The sequence below is a fragment of the Leguminivora glycinivorella genome, chromosome Z (genome assembly GCF_023078275.1).
Source record: "Leguminivora glycinivorella isolate SPB_JAAS2020 chromosome Z, LegGlyc_1.1, whole genome shotgun sequence".
NCBI lineage: Eukaryota > Metazoa > Arthropoda > Insecta > Lepidoptera > Tortricidae > Leguminivora > Leguminivora glycinivorella.
Genome location: NC_062998.1, coordinates 34,861,646 through 34,875,952, shown reverse-complemented (window position 1 = coordinate 34,875,952; position 14,307 = coordinate 34,861,646). Strand labels below are relative to the sequence as shown.

Genomic DNA, 14,307 nt, shown 5'->3' with positions numbered 1-14,307 from the left:
ATAGTTTTGTAGTTATTACAAAATACTTGAAATAGTGTTTGAAATAGCTCCCGTCTTAACCTGTTTACGAGTGCACAGTATCTTACCGGCGGAAGGCCTCCATGTTAGAGTTAACTGCCGCCTGCGGGCGCAGCACACTAGTGGGATAAACTTTATCGCACTTACGTGATTGCCTTTATAACGCTAGCGTGCTGCTTCCCCGCCTGGTCACGATCAGGGCTGCCAGTGTAATGTTTTACGCTTTCCTCCTAGAATGCCCAGAACCGCTACCCTTCAACGGCTGTCACACAACATGAACTATAATAATAAAGAAATCGCAGTAAGAAACCATAGACTTGGCACGACTTTGTCTAGATTTCATTAGGTACTTTCTAGAGATGAACAAGTAGCTCCATCGAGACTTGGCTAGTTTTTTACATAATGTTTTTGGTGGGATTTCACTTCTTTTTGTAGAAACGTGGGCATGAAATGAAGCGGCACACCAAGTTGAATATTTTTTGTAAAGGCGGTATGTTGATCTCTAATAGTTTGGCTGGGCTCTTGTGTTTTCTAACCAGGGTCACCAGGTACTCCAGATCTTCGATTATCCTACTTTTTATAGTTTTCCCTTTATGTGGCCATTAAACCCTAACTCTGTACCAAATTTCAGCTCTCTGAGTTTATGGGAAGTACTAGTTCTGTTCTGATGATCATGAGTGAGAGTGTCAAAAATTCGAAACTGCTTTCGCTTAACTTCGGAACTAAATGACTTATAGTATGAATTTTTTGAAACGAACGTTTCTAAACAAAGGCATTGTTCCTTTTGTGTTGAGCAAGAGCTTCTGTTTTACGCCGCGCTAAGACAACAAGAAGCAACTGTATCCGGATAATTGTAAGGTTCAAATCTGAGCAACATCAAATTTGAGATAGATTGTTTTGGAAATGTGAAGCGATAGACCACACCGGTATAGTTGCAAATATACAGCGCTTCTAATACTTTGATACTTGGTGGTGGTGGTGTAAGTAATGAAACACGTATATCACTGTTATTTTTTATTAATGATTTTGTTAACAATCAACAATTGTATATAGTAATATATAAATAATTAATTACATATATGTATATATAAGGTACAAGTCTTGATACATAAAATAACATAAATAACTAAACAAACCGTAATCTAAATTATTAGGAATGTTTGTCTAACAATTAGAATATAAAAAAATCAATAAACATTTTTAAATTGTAATAACTACTGTAAAAAACAAATAAAATAAATACTTTAGTTACAATAAATCTAAATTTCAAAATATAAATAATACAGTACGAAAAAATGTGTATGTATATATAGTTAATTAAATAAAACTAGTTTCATATTCACTAACAATCATAAATAAAATAGTATAATAAGATATAACTGAACTGTAAGCACATCTTAATTAAATCATACATTTCTATTACAAGCATACATATAAATCTAGTAATTAATAGTTATAAATATATGATAAATACGTTCAGTATAAAACTTAAATAAATGATTTCCTTACAATTACATAAATCAACATTTAACATTTATAAATAAAGCGCGAGCAACTAAAACGATACTTAATATAATTATAGAACTAATACAAAATAATTTTAACTTATTGCTGTTTCGATTTCGCTTTCAGTCGAGTCACCGTCTGAGGCCGAAACATGAATAACCACCGGCGGGTGGCTATAATTTCTAGCCATATTCTTTTCTACAGTGTGCACATGTTTTCAGCAATTTTTCCAATGAATGTTCGTTTTTAATACAACGTCCCTTATTATATTCAAAACCCCATCACTGAATTTAGGGTTGGTATTCAGCTTCCTAACGTCTCTTTTCACAAGGCTCCACATGAGTTCGATAGGGTTTAGTATGCAATAATAGGGAGGTAATCGCAGTACTTTGCAGTTCTTCGCTTCTGCCATTTCGTCAGTGTAGTATTTTTTTTCAAATGTGTGTTCGGATAATATGTCCAACAGTGCTTGTTTTGTTCCTTTGCGAACTGAACCGTATAATTAATTAATTACATGAGAATAACAGCATCCTCTCGAACCCTATGAAAGGAACAAAACAAGCACTGTTGGACATATTATCCGAACACACATTTGAAAAAAAATACTACACTGACGAAATGGCAGAAGCGAAGAACTGCAAAGTACTGCGATTACCTCCCTATTATTGCATACTAAACCCTATCGAACTCATGTGGAGCCTTGTGAAAAGAGACGTTAGGAAGCTGAATACCAACCCTAAATTCAGTGATGGGGTTTTGAATATAATAAGGGACGTTGTATTAAAAACGAACATTCATTGGAAAAATTGCTGAAAACATGTGCACACTGTAGAAAAGAATATGGCTAGAAATTATAGCCACCCGCCGGTGGTTATTCATGTTTCGGCCTCAGACGGTGACTCGACTGAAAGCGAAATCGAAACAGCAATAACTTAAAATTATTTTGTATTAGTTCTATAATTATATTAAGTATCGTTTTAGTTGCTCGCGCTTTATTTATAAATGTTAAATGTTGATTTATGTAATTGTAAGGAAATCATTTATTTAAGTTTTATACTGAACGTATTTATCATATATTTATAACTATTAATTACTAGATTTATATGTATGCTTGTAATAGAAATGTATGATTTAATTAAGATGTGCTTACAGTTCAGTTATATCTTATTATACTATTTTATTTATGATTGTTAGTGAATATGAAACTTGTTTTATTTAATTAACTATATATACATACACATTTTTTCGTACTGTATTATTTATATTTTGAAATTTAGATTTATTGTAACTAAAGTATTTATTTTATTTGTTTTTTACAGTAGTTATTACAATTTAAAAATGTTTATTGATTTTTTTATATTCCTAATTGTTAGACAAACATTCCTAATAATTTAGATTACGGTTTGTTTAGTTATTTATGTTATTTTATGTATCAAGACTTGTACCTTATATATACATATATGTAATTAATTATTTACACAACATTAATTATTTACATATACAATTGTTGATTGTTAACAAAATCATTAATAAAAAATAACAGTGATATACGTGTTTCATTACTTACACCACCACCACCAAGTATCAAAGTATTAGAAGCGCTGTATATTTGCAACTATACCGGTGTGGTCTATCGCTTCACATTTCCAAAACAATCTATCTCAAATTTGATGTTGCTCAGATTTGAACCTTACAATTATCCGGATACAGTTGCTTCTTGTTGTCTTAGCGCGGCGTAAAACAGAAGCTCTTGCTCAACACAAAAGGAACAATGCCTTTGTTTAGAAACGTTCGTTTCAAAAAATTCATACTATACACCGTTTGGATTTTGAGTATGTGATTATAGCTTACTGGATGACGAAAATTTCTGCGTTCTGGGGCCCATTTCTCGAAGCTACAAGTTACAAGTGGTAGTCACTGTCTAATATGACAAGTTGGAAAGAGACTTCCGCATGTCACTTTCAGTTTCACTGCCGTGCCCCCTGATAGTAAAACCTGACCAGAAATATATGACTATTGTCAGGAGGGCGCTGAAGTTATGGGGTGACAGTTCAGTATAGTATGAAGAAAATAGTTCTGATGAAATTCCGCAACATGGCGCGTAGTCGTATATTTCTGGTCTTGCTTTAGTTGACGTCGGCTGCTCGCGTGCGGTCCGCTTGTTAAGCCTTCCGTACTTGTACTATAATAGATACGGAGTAAGAAGTTCGAGGGGTTAAATTTAATAGCAGTACAATAGGTGCTACAGATGCATGTATATAAATTGTCGGAAACGTTCGTATTTGTCAAACTAGTTCAGTCAACGATAATACTCCTATTGAGATTTGCTGAGAAATACACGTACGAACATTTCCGTGAAAATACGAAGGAAAAATATTTTGCATTACATCTGCATGGAGTTTCTATTTTTTTTAAGGTGATATCTATAATACCATTCTCTCGCTATTCAACGCAAATGCAAAAACGACGAACTATTTGGCTGACTGCTTACATTGTAGCAGCAGCCAAGTTGCCGAAATAATTCGGACATACCGTACCGTACTAAATATAATATATGCCGTGACTTGCCACTACGGCTGACTGTTCCTATGCACGTATCTTCACAGGATCACAGAATATATGAGCAATTCCCGTTAAGTTTGTACATTTGGATCACGTCTCCGATTTTGATAACAATTGGTAGGCTGATAGAGTCCATGATGCTGATGATCCACTAGGTTCCCCAAAATGTTCTAGGCTGATTGTAAGAAACTTTCCTTTTTTGTTACCGAAAATGTATAGAATTCTGGTAACAAAAAAGGAAGGTTTCATACAAACTACATAGGACATTTTGGGAAACCTAGTGGATCTTGCTCAGCGTCATGGACTCTATCAGCCTACCAATTTTTATCAAAATCGGAGACGTGATCCAAATGTACAAACTTAACGGGAATTGCTCATATAATATTACAAGTAGGTACATACCTAGTAGTTAAAACTGATAGGATGTAAAAACCACATAAAACGGCGTATGGGTTCTTTTAACTTACAATTAGAAGTATTTTGTACAAAAACTATTCGGTTTTGTTTCAGCTGATAAGCTTCAAATAAGGTAAACCTACACCTACACCCTATACCGTAAAGAAAGACTATTACGTTTTGCGATCACGATCCTCAGTACAGACGTCTTCTTTTTCAGCTGTCAAACTCGATCACGATTTTATCTCGCACGCTCAATCAATGATTGACTAACGCAACGAGAAATGTTACTTTTTTAACAACCAGCAAACGGGCAGACGAGCTGCCTGATGGGAGTGGGAGAGGGTGCGAAAAATGACACTTTCATCTACGTAAGGCACTGGTCCCACCGCGAGCTAGTAAGCTATGTGCTATCGGCTATAAAAACGAACAAAGTATAAGCAAGCACTCCCGTGCAAATAAAAGAGACACGGCGATATTGATAGCTCACCGCTGGGCGAGTAACTATAAACATCGCCGTGTCTCTTTTATTTACGCGGGATTACTTATCTTTTGTTCGTTTTTATAGCTCATAGTTTACTAGCTCGCGGTGGGACCAGTGCCTAATAGAGACAAGACACGAAATGTTAAGATTTGATAAAATCGCTCTTCATCGGAGCGAGGCACAATTTCGACTGGGGGCAAATGCAACTGATCCATTTTTCCATGTTTGCAATACTAATTAGTATCCACTCCACTGGTTATAATATACATATATGGCGCGCGTGTTTAGTGGATACATGTGGAACCCAATAGTGTGATGTGATAATGGAAAAAATGGATCAGTTACAATTGCCCCAGAGTCGGGATTGTTATACAGTCAACCAATTGGAACCACTGTATAACTATGTCATAGTGACGTTATAAAATAAATCTCTTACTGCTTGTCATTTTTCATTTTGGCATGGTTGTAGAGTGGCCTACTGGTTCCAATAGGGAACTTGACTGTAGTTAAAATAAAATATTTTATACCAGGCACGAAATAAAACATCAGATAATTATAAAAAAAAACATGGACAGAAGTTACTTTTAAATCTAATTTCTATTTAATAAGTCAGGTAGAATAGTATTTTATGCAACAGGCGTTTAAAGGGGGTCAAAAAAGACGAGTGGCGTGGGTAACAATTTAAGGACAATAACTTTCGTGAAATTCACACTGTTTCCTTTATTTTGACGCAAAGGTTTGCACTGTTCAGCGGCCCAAAGCCTTCCCGCACTTTGCCATGGTTACAGAGCCAAACAATGCGTTTTCAGTTTTTTCGATACTGCGCGCAAATCTTTTAATTTCTATGCACGACCCTTAATGACGAATAACAGTTCGGGAGTAGAAAAATATATATAAAGTAACTGAGTTTACCGTGACGTCACTGAATTCGATTTCATAATATAAATTCTATATTGGCAATTCGTTTTGACGTGAGCGTCAGAATGGCGGGTGTACATCAAGCAATCCTGGTGTGGTATACGTCAGGAGTTAGTGCTAGCAATGTGCCAAATGTGCGCCAAAATTCGAGCAATGTGCTCTTTGAACTCCAGAGATATTTAAGAAATTAATGACACTTGCTTGATGTACACCCGCCATTCTGACGCTCACGTTTTGACGGTTCTTAAAAAGAAGCTGATTTGACTAGGAGGCAAGTAGGTAGCCTATTGGTTGACTGTACCTTATTGTATGTTCCCGTAACGAGAAAGTATTTTTAAAACCGTGCAGTACCTATCTAGGTAATAAAATAACATTTTTTCCTAAATTATTTATTTTAATATACCAAGTCCTTTTAACAATCCACGCACCTTATGGTACTTAAATACATAATGTGTAAACAAAGTATCTCCTACCTTATAAAAATCTCAAGAAGAGAGGTAGGTTTACAATACGTTTATAAGTACGCAATACAAAGTTAATAATTATTTCATATATTCAAGATAAAACATGATTCAGTAAAATAATAAAAGGTACATCATTTTAATTCAGACTCGAGAGAACGGTTGTAATAAGAAAACTATATAAATTAAAAAAGAAACAACGTTGACAAAATTGGCCTAGAAAAATGAATAAAGGTGTAACCGCGATGACTGTACCGTTTAGTCCGGCGTCGGGCTCGCCGGCGACCAGCCGCGGGCGCGAGGGCGCGGGCGCCTGCATTGCACTAACTACTTCAACATTATTGATCCGCCAACATCCTCTGATGTACATACATCATTTATTTTATTACATTTTTACTACTTATTACGCAAATACATACATCAATTTAATCATTTACCGTTGGCAAGGAAGACTAACTATTAACCAATAGTAGTTAAAATTATTTTTTTCTTTTCGAAACTGGTGCTATTGAAGGGTACTTGTGTACAATCAAACCGACATACATTTTCAGGGGAAAGCTCACTTATTTTGGCAGAGAATATTTTTTTATTTACCATTTCAAATAAGTAATGATTTGGTCAGTATAAAAACGTAATTTAACGTTAATGTTGGGTCTAAACTGCAAGTACCCAATGGTTGATTATTTGGTCCACCTTAAAACAAATTTACTCTGAAACACAGTATTTCAGTTTAAAATAACACTTAAATAGTATCAGTTCATTTATTTTTTAAAATCAATTATGAGCATGTAAATAACTAAATTAACTTTGACATAAATAAAATACGTATGACTTGCTGATAACACTTATAATTTACAATAGTATTATGAGTATGACTTATTAGTTGATATTAAAGTAATATATTTTATCAATTTAATTTATTATGTCGTACTCTCGCGTGGCAGAAATATAGGTATATGAAATTATGTATATACATCTGGCTTTCACATCTATAAGGTATTTTCTCAAGTTCATTATAGCGATGTCTGTAGTGTACGAATGATAAGAGGGAGCCGGGCGAGGCGTCCGCGGCGGGGCGGTGCGGCGGCGCCCTGCACACGCGCGCTGTCACTTCTGCTCATATCGCCAGTTAACCTCCTGAGTGTTGCCATTGCCACATGACTTTCTGCTCATCTGATTTTATACAGTTTAAAAAATCATTTATGAGATATAAATATAAAAATATTCATGTAATTTCATTTAGTTTACAAAGGATAAATAAATAAATCAAATAAATGTGTATTTACAGATTAATCACTTTTTCGATATAGAGAAGTATCATTTCTGACAACACTGCCGCGTTTAATAAATTACCTACATTATTATGTTTATAAAAGTTATAAAAATACCCAGTCGTGCCCAGGAGGTTAATGTTCACAACTTGAATTGATCGTGTTAGAGTTCCATGTGTCGGTAAGGCGGTTGCGTAAAGAAGAAAGTTTAGATGGTGTGTAGCGTCCGGGCTCGCGGGATGGTGGATCCTGTCGGTAGGCTGAGGTGGCGGGGCGGGGGGCGCTAGCGGCGCGCGCCGAACTCGACGGCGTCGTCCTCGGTGATGTCGCCGTGCTGCCACAGGTTGAGGCGCGAGCTCTTGGCGTGCTCCTGCGCCGCGCGGTACTCGCTCACCAGCGTCGCCAGGCGCCGGTCGCGCACCGCGTCCAGTAACACGAGACCCTCCTTTATCAGGTTCTGCAATCAAACGCAACTATATTACATTTCGTGCATATTGTTAGTCGCTTTAACTGATGTGCCTACAGAAACATTACATGATGATCTTGAACTATAAATATTAATAAATTGATAGATTTCATTCTGTTTGATATTTTACAATTAATATTTTGAAATAAAATGCATTTATTTGCTTAACATTATTTCAACAACATAATATTATTAATTTTCTTCATGATCATGTGGAGAAAAAAATTGTATTTTACTTAGTAATAAAATGTGTTTAACCTGCCTGCCTTGAAGCCCTCGCAACGCTCAAGATTCCACTTTTTGAACCTCTCACTACGCTCGCAGTTCAATATGGGAATCTTTTACTTGGTCGAGTGTCAATATTGGCAGGTTTGGTTAAACAACTTTGCCCACTTGTAAAACAGATAACTATTTCAATTAGAGATGGGCCGAATATTCGGTAAATATTCGGTATTCGGCATATTCGGCAAGTTTTTCAATGTTCGTATTCGGCCGAATAATTCGGTTGCATTGCCGAATATTTACCGAATAAACAAAGTAAATAACTAATGAAGATCTTACGTATTCCATTGGATAATAAGCTTCTATTTTAGTAGCTTTCTAAGGAACTACTAAAAAGAGATAATTACCTACGCGTCAAAATATAAATACAATTGTTTTGTAAAAAAGTTAGAACATCGTAGCGAGTTGAGAAGAGTTCAAACTTCAGAGTTGTTTTAACTAAGTTTTAGTTATCCACTAAAACTTATGAACATAGTTATAGTAACATATGTAACCATTATAAATAAAATTTAATAGTTTTAATGAACATCGTCTTTAAAAATATGGCGTAACCGAATATTCGGCCGAATGTTCGGTTCGGTAAGAGCTGAACCGAATGTTCGGCCGAATATTCGTATTCGGCAAAGTCCATATTCGGCCCATCTCTAATTTCAATATATTTTTTCTAACTCGTAAAGTGGGCTCAGGTGGCGGACATGGGTGTGTTGTCGCCATACAAGCGGGCAGTTATAGATAATAACGTCCTGTTTCTGCCGTATTTTTTGTATGGTAGTGAATGTGTTAAGCACCATTAAAATAAACTCTAGGGAAATGTCATAAGGACGACGTGATATGTAAAGCCTGATCAGAAATATATGACAATACGCCATGTTACGGAATTTCACTAAAGCTATTTTTTCATTGGTACTAGGGTTTCTGATTTCTCGACCTATTTGAATTCTCGAGCCCAAAGTCTCGAGTCTTTTTTTATAAACTGTATAATTTTGATAAAATAATAAACAATAATATGATAAGTAGTTTTTATTGCACCGCGCTATGATAAAAAATGCGTAAGAACAATAAAAATCTTCTTTCAAATAAACATAAATCAAATTTTAACAAGAAAACTACAATTATAGTCTTGATAATAATACTTAATCCTTGGCAACGACTTTAACTGCCCCGCCTGTGCACGGGTGAAGTAAATTAAAATGTCATGTATTAACTCATAATGTCATTGAAATTCGTTCCCTCAATGCTGAGGATCGCAACCACAAGTAGCATGTAACCATTGAACGCGGTCATTAGCCATGTGACTGCACGCGGTGCACGGTATACGCTGCCGCCACTCGATTTCTTCATACAGTCAGACCATCTCTAACGAGCCCCACACCAAGAGTGTACCTCAATTCGCCATATTGTGCATTCATGATCTCATAATGTGTCCGGATAATGTATGGCGGGGAGCCGTGTGGTAATATTCAGTTCCTGCAATGTTAGTTCTGGCTTTCCAAGTTATACACGTAGCAGTCTTCGCCAGCACCACATGTCAAAAGCTTCAAAGTTAGCCACATCAAAAGTCCAAGTTTCGGCATCATACATAAATATCGAGATTACCGAGAAGACAAGAGCTCGAACCAATCCCACTTTAGTTTGACGTCGGATTCCTCTGTTCTTTCAAATCTGGTCGAGGTTAGGCATAGCACTCTTCGCCATACCGACTCTACGGCGTATACCGTCAGTGCCGCCACGGTCGCAGTTTATTAACGACCCAAGTACATAAACGCGCTGACTTTTTTGTACTGATGAAGTGCTTTTAAATAACACGAGGCTGTCAAATCTAGCCAAAATCTCTGCCAGCTTACGTTGGAACGAGAGGTTAGATCGCTTTATCTCATTCCAATTTATGGCCGCCGTTTGACGCCGTCCCCACCGCCTCGCGATGAGACCGGGCAGAAGGTAAAAGGTTGCATTTCGCTTCACGTCTTACGAACGTACTTTACATTCGGAACTCGAGTGTCGAGTACCTGTCATTTTTTTCTCGTCTCGAATGAAGCCGAAATTCTCGAGAATTCTCGAGTTCGAGAGTCTCGAGCAGAAACCCTAATTGGTACTATACTGAACTGTCGCCGCATACATCAGAATAACAGCGCTCCCTTGACAATAGTCATATATTTCTGGTCAGGCTTTATATGGACACAACGTAGGAAAAGATGTTACTCGTACCTTGCCGACGTCTTGGTTGGTGGCGGGGTCGACGAGCGTGACGGCGGCGGGCGCGCCGCGCGCCTCCACGTTGAGCAGCAGCTTCTTGTTGAGCGTGTCCATGGAGAAGGCGGTCACGGCCTCCAGCCGGTCGTCGGGGTCCGCCGGGAACTTCACGCAGCACAGCGCGTACTCCGTCGCGTACGGCGGCTCGCCCTCCGTGCCAGCGGGCAGGCTCGCCAGCCGAGAGTAGTTCACCACCTGCAATACATATTTCAAATTACTACTAATCACTTATTGTTTTAATAATATGTAATATCTTCTATATCATCATTATATTTTGACAGAGATTAGGAAGCGCCTAAAAAGTTTTCAATACCAAAAAAATATGGTGAAATTATGTTGTCATAAAATTCTTAAAAGTTTAATTAAGTATGTGTGTTAGGTAGGGAACTTCTTAATATTACATCAAAAGTATTTAATGATATTTCTAAATCTTACCTCTCTGTTTCCATAATCAATGTAGAATATGTGGACCTTTTTGTCTTCAGTGATCTTTTCTACTTTGGCTCTGTACCACTGGCTGTCTGCAGAAAATAGAGCCGCACAAACTTGACCCCTCCTTGGCGCGAGTGACCCAGGTAGTGGCGCATTCGCTTTGAATTCTTGGTGAATTTTATCCATTAACGCTTCCAATTTTGCACCACTTTCAATATTTTGTGCGTAAAAGTGACCTTCTGGTGTAATTTCGGTGATGATCACTTTGTCGTATTTCACGGTTCTGTCCTGAACTGGGGCATTCTTTTCCTTTTCGATTTCCTTCTCTACTTCGACGTAATCTTTCCAGATACCGATTCGTTTTTTGATGGCGTTCTCTTCGGCGGTCTTGATGACGCGCGCGAACTCGGAGGTCTCGGCCGTGTGGTGCATGGAGGCGAGGCCGTGCTCGACGAGCGACACGGACAGGTTCTCGTTGTCCACCCACAGCCAGCCGATGAAGTTGCCGGCCTTGTCCATCTCCTCGATGGTGACGACTACGTCGTGCTGCAGGCACTTCTCCTTCGTGTAGTGCAGCGCCTCCTCGCCGAAGGGCTCGGCCTCCTGCGTGCCGCCGCCCGCCGTGGGCCTCGCGCCGCGCGGGCAGTTGATGCCGGCCAGTAGGAATGTCACCAGGACAGATTCCTTAGGAATGTATATTCTCATTCTTGAACCGCTCGCCACGAATTCCACTGTGGCTTCGGTTTTCTGAGCTCTCTTTAGGAAGGGGAAGAATTTCTTAGCCTTCGCAGAGTCACCACTTGTGTCTTGGATGCGATGAGCCGGGATGTCCTTTTTAGCGTAAATGCCGATTCCTGCCTTCTGAGCTTTGAGTTCCGCTTCGAGCAGTTTGTCGTAGTGGGAGCTTCTCTGGTCATTGTCTTTGCTGTACCTCACCACTGTTGCGTAGCCTTTACTAACTAGAGCTTCTGCAATGTTCCTGTTTAAAAATGTGTGAGATTAGTAAAATTAAATATTTAGCACTTGGTGGTCATCAAATTCTTAATTACAATTTTATGTATACTTACATTCCACTGGCTTGAACACTGCAACATGTTTTTTCAGGGAAGTTGTCCTTGGCTGGCTGAATGTAATCTACAGTCACGGATACTTTCTTGCCAATTAGCTTTTTTCGCAAAAATTCACGAGCTTCAAACATCCAGGGAATATCATACAGTGGCTTGAAACCTTTCGGCCTGATCGATGGCTTACCCTCTTCATCTGGGCTGTTCCTAAAAACAAATTTAAACAATTAGCTTGTCCATATACATAAATATATACACCGTGTTTCCGGTATCACGCAAAACCTCAGACACCCCAACTGATTTTTATTTTTTTAAATGTATCTAGAATATTCATTTTTTAATTTGATGATTATTATTTTTTTAAATTGAATATTTAATTTTCTGTGCAGCTCTACTCGACTTTTAACTCTACACTCAATAAAATAATTGGTAGCTACCAACGTAAAGCTTAAAACTGATTAATTGTGTATGTTACTGCAACAACATAAGGTTTACCAATACCAGCTATGTCACTGTAAAGCACGTTAAACTGTGTCACAGTACCTAAACTTCAAATTGGACAGGTGACGCAGTAAGCAAATTTAAACCTAAAATTCAAAATAACAAGGTTGTAATTAGGTAAGAGTTCAATTTGTTATGACTTATGATAAACTTTAAAATTAAAGTGACGCACAACGTCAAACTCGTAGCGGAAAAAATAATCGTCCAAGTAACCAGCCAGTATTAATACCCCTAAATACTGAAAAAGGTATACAACCTCTAGCAATATGATATGCACAATGTTGTATTACGAATTTGTAGAATGGGCACGTAAACAATAACTAATTATACAAATTAAAACAAAAAATATTACCCCCATCAAGATATAGCTCAATCGATTCTACTCTCGATTCTGAACAAACGGTTTTCAGGTTTTTAGTGTTAAGTGAAACACGGTGTATAGATAAAGTCATGTGACAAGAAAGGCATTACGAATGAATGTAGAAGGTAGTAACAAACTGAGGAAGAGGTGGACTGAAACAAAAGCAAGTTAATGATGAGATAGATAGATAGAATACTCTTTATTGGCACACCTCAGCAAAAGATACAGTGGAGACAAAACAAATGATTATAAATAGAAGCAGACAACAGGCGGTCTTATCGCTAAAGAGCGATCTCTACCAGACAACCTTTGGGTAGCGGAAATAACAAACATAATCAAAAAGAGTAGGTGCTTCGAAATAAAAAAATCTTAATTATTCTAATGTCCAATGAGATGACGGGTGAATGGTGATAAAGATGTATGGAAGAGGAAGATATGCTGTGCCGACCCCAAGTGAGTTGGATAAGGGCAAGAGAATGATGATATAATGTTAGTAGAGCGGCGAGAGGGTCTCGGAAAAAGTTGATGTGACTGGAGAGTATACTGCTGACAAGTGGTATCGTTGTGATCGGCAGACTTTACTGAGTACGAAATAATGACTTGTCGCATTCTCAGACTGTGGGGGGGTTAACTACGACGTCACAAAGATCGCGGTCCCGGGTTTCAATTTTTTGCCAATTTGTCTAGAACCCCTTATCCAATTTTGAAAAATGAGGTGTCGATTGAAAGCGTATAACATGCTGATTAAGATTTCTTATATGTGAAAAGTATAGTTTTGTTAGTTATTTTTTAATTAACAATAATGCAAAAAATACTTTTTTTTTACTCTCTTTTTTTATTTTTGTGACTCAAAAAGGCAATGAAAACGGCCACTTAGCTAAAAAATACACCGTGTCCAATAAGTCCGAATACTCACATTTTACCTCAGTTCTAAAGATATAGGGATCACAAGCCATCAAATTCTTATTTAAACTGAAGAGTATATTCCTTTTAATAAAATACAAGCACAAAGTTCATGAAATTTCCGAAGTGTCTAAGAAAAACAAAGAGGTAAAGTGCCAACAAAATACTTGCTCGGCACGCAGGTGACGAGTTATTTTTTATAAGCAGAATCTGTATGTGATAAAACAGACGCCACGTGTCCAAAATAAACTATTATGGGTACCGAGGATAGATAACGTTCCGGGCAACTAGAAAAATGTGCCTAGGTTCCAGAGCTCACCATCGGCTCAGGTGTGGGATGCAGTATGTAAGCGAGGTAAACTACCTTCAGTACTTACAGATAAAAGCGTTAAAATCAACGTTTTTTTCTTTAAAACCAAGGTTTTGGAGAAA

At 37.6% G+C, this 14,307-nt stretch overlaps 1 protein-coding gene across 2 annotated transcripts in view; it reads right to left on the bottom strand.

The window, feature by feature from the left end:
* Positions 1-6,257: 6,257 nt before the first annotated feature.
* The window catches only part of LOC125240847 (staphylococcal nuclease domain-containing protein 1), a 25,548-nt gene continuing 17,498 nt past the window's right edge, over positions 6,258-14,307 (bottom strand). For both annotated transcript variants that reach the window (XM_048148987.1, XM_048148986.1), the window contains exons 7-10: positions 12,114-12,317; positions 11,050-12,025; positions 10,570-10,809; positions 6,258-8,073 (exon numbers count right to left, since the gene is read on the bottom strand). In XM_048148987.1, coding sequence (XP_048004944.1) covers positions 7,900-8,073; positions 10,570-10,809; positions 11,050-12,025; positions 12,114-12,317 — 1,594 coding nt within the window. In that variant the 3' untranslated portion in view covers positions 6,258-7,899. The remainder of the gene's footprint in view (positions 8,074-10,569; positions 10,810-11,049; positions 12,026-12,113; positions 12,318-14,307) is intronic.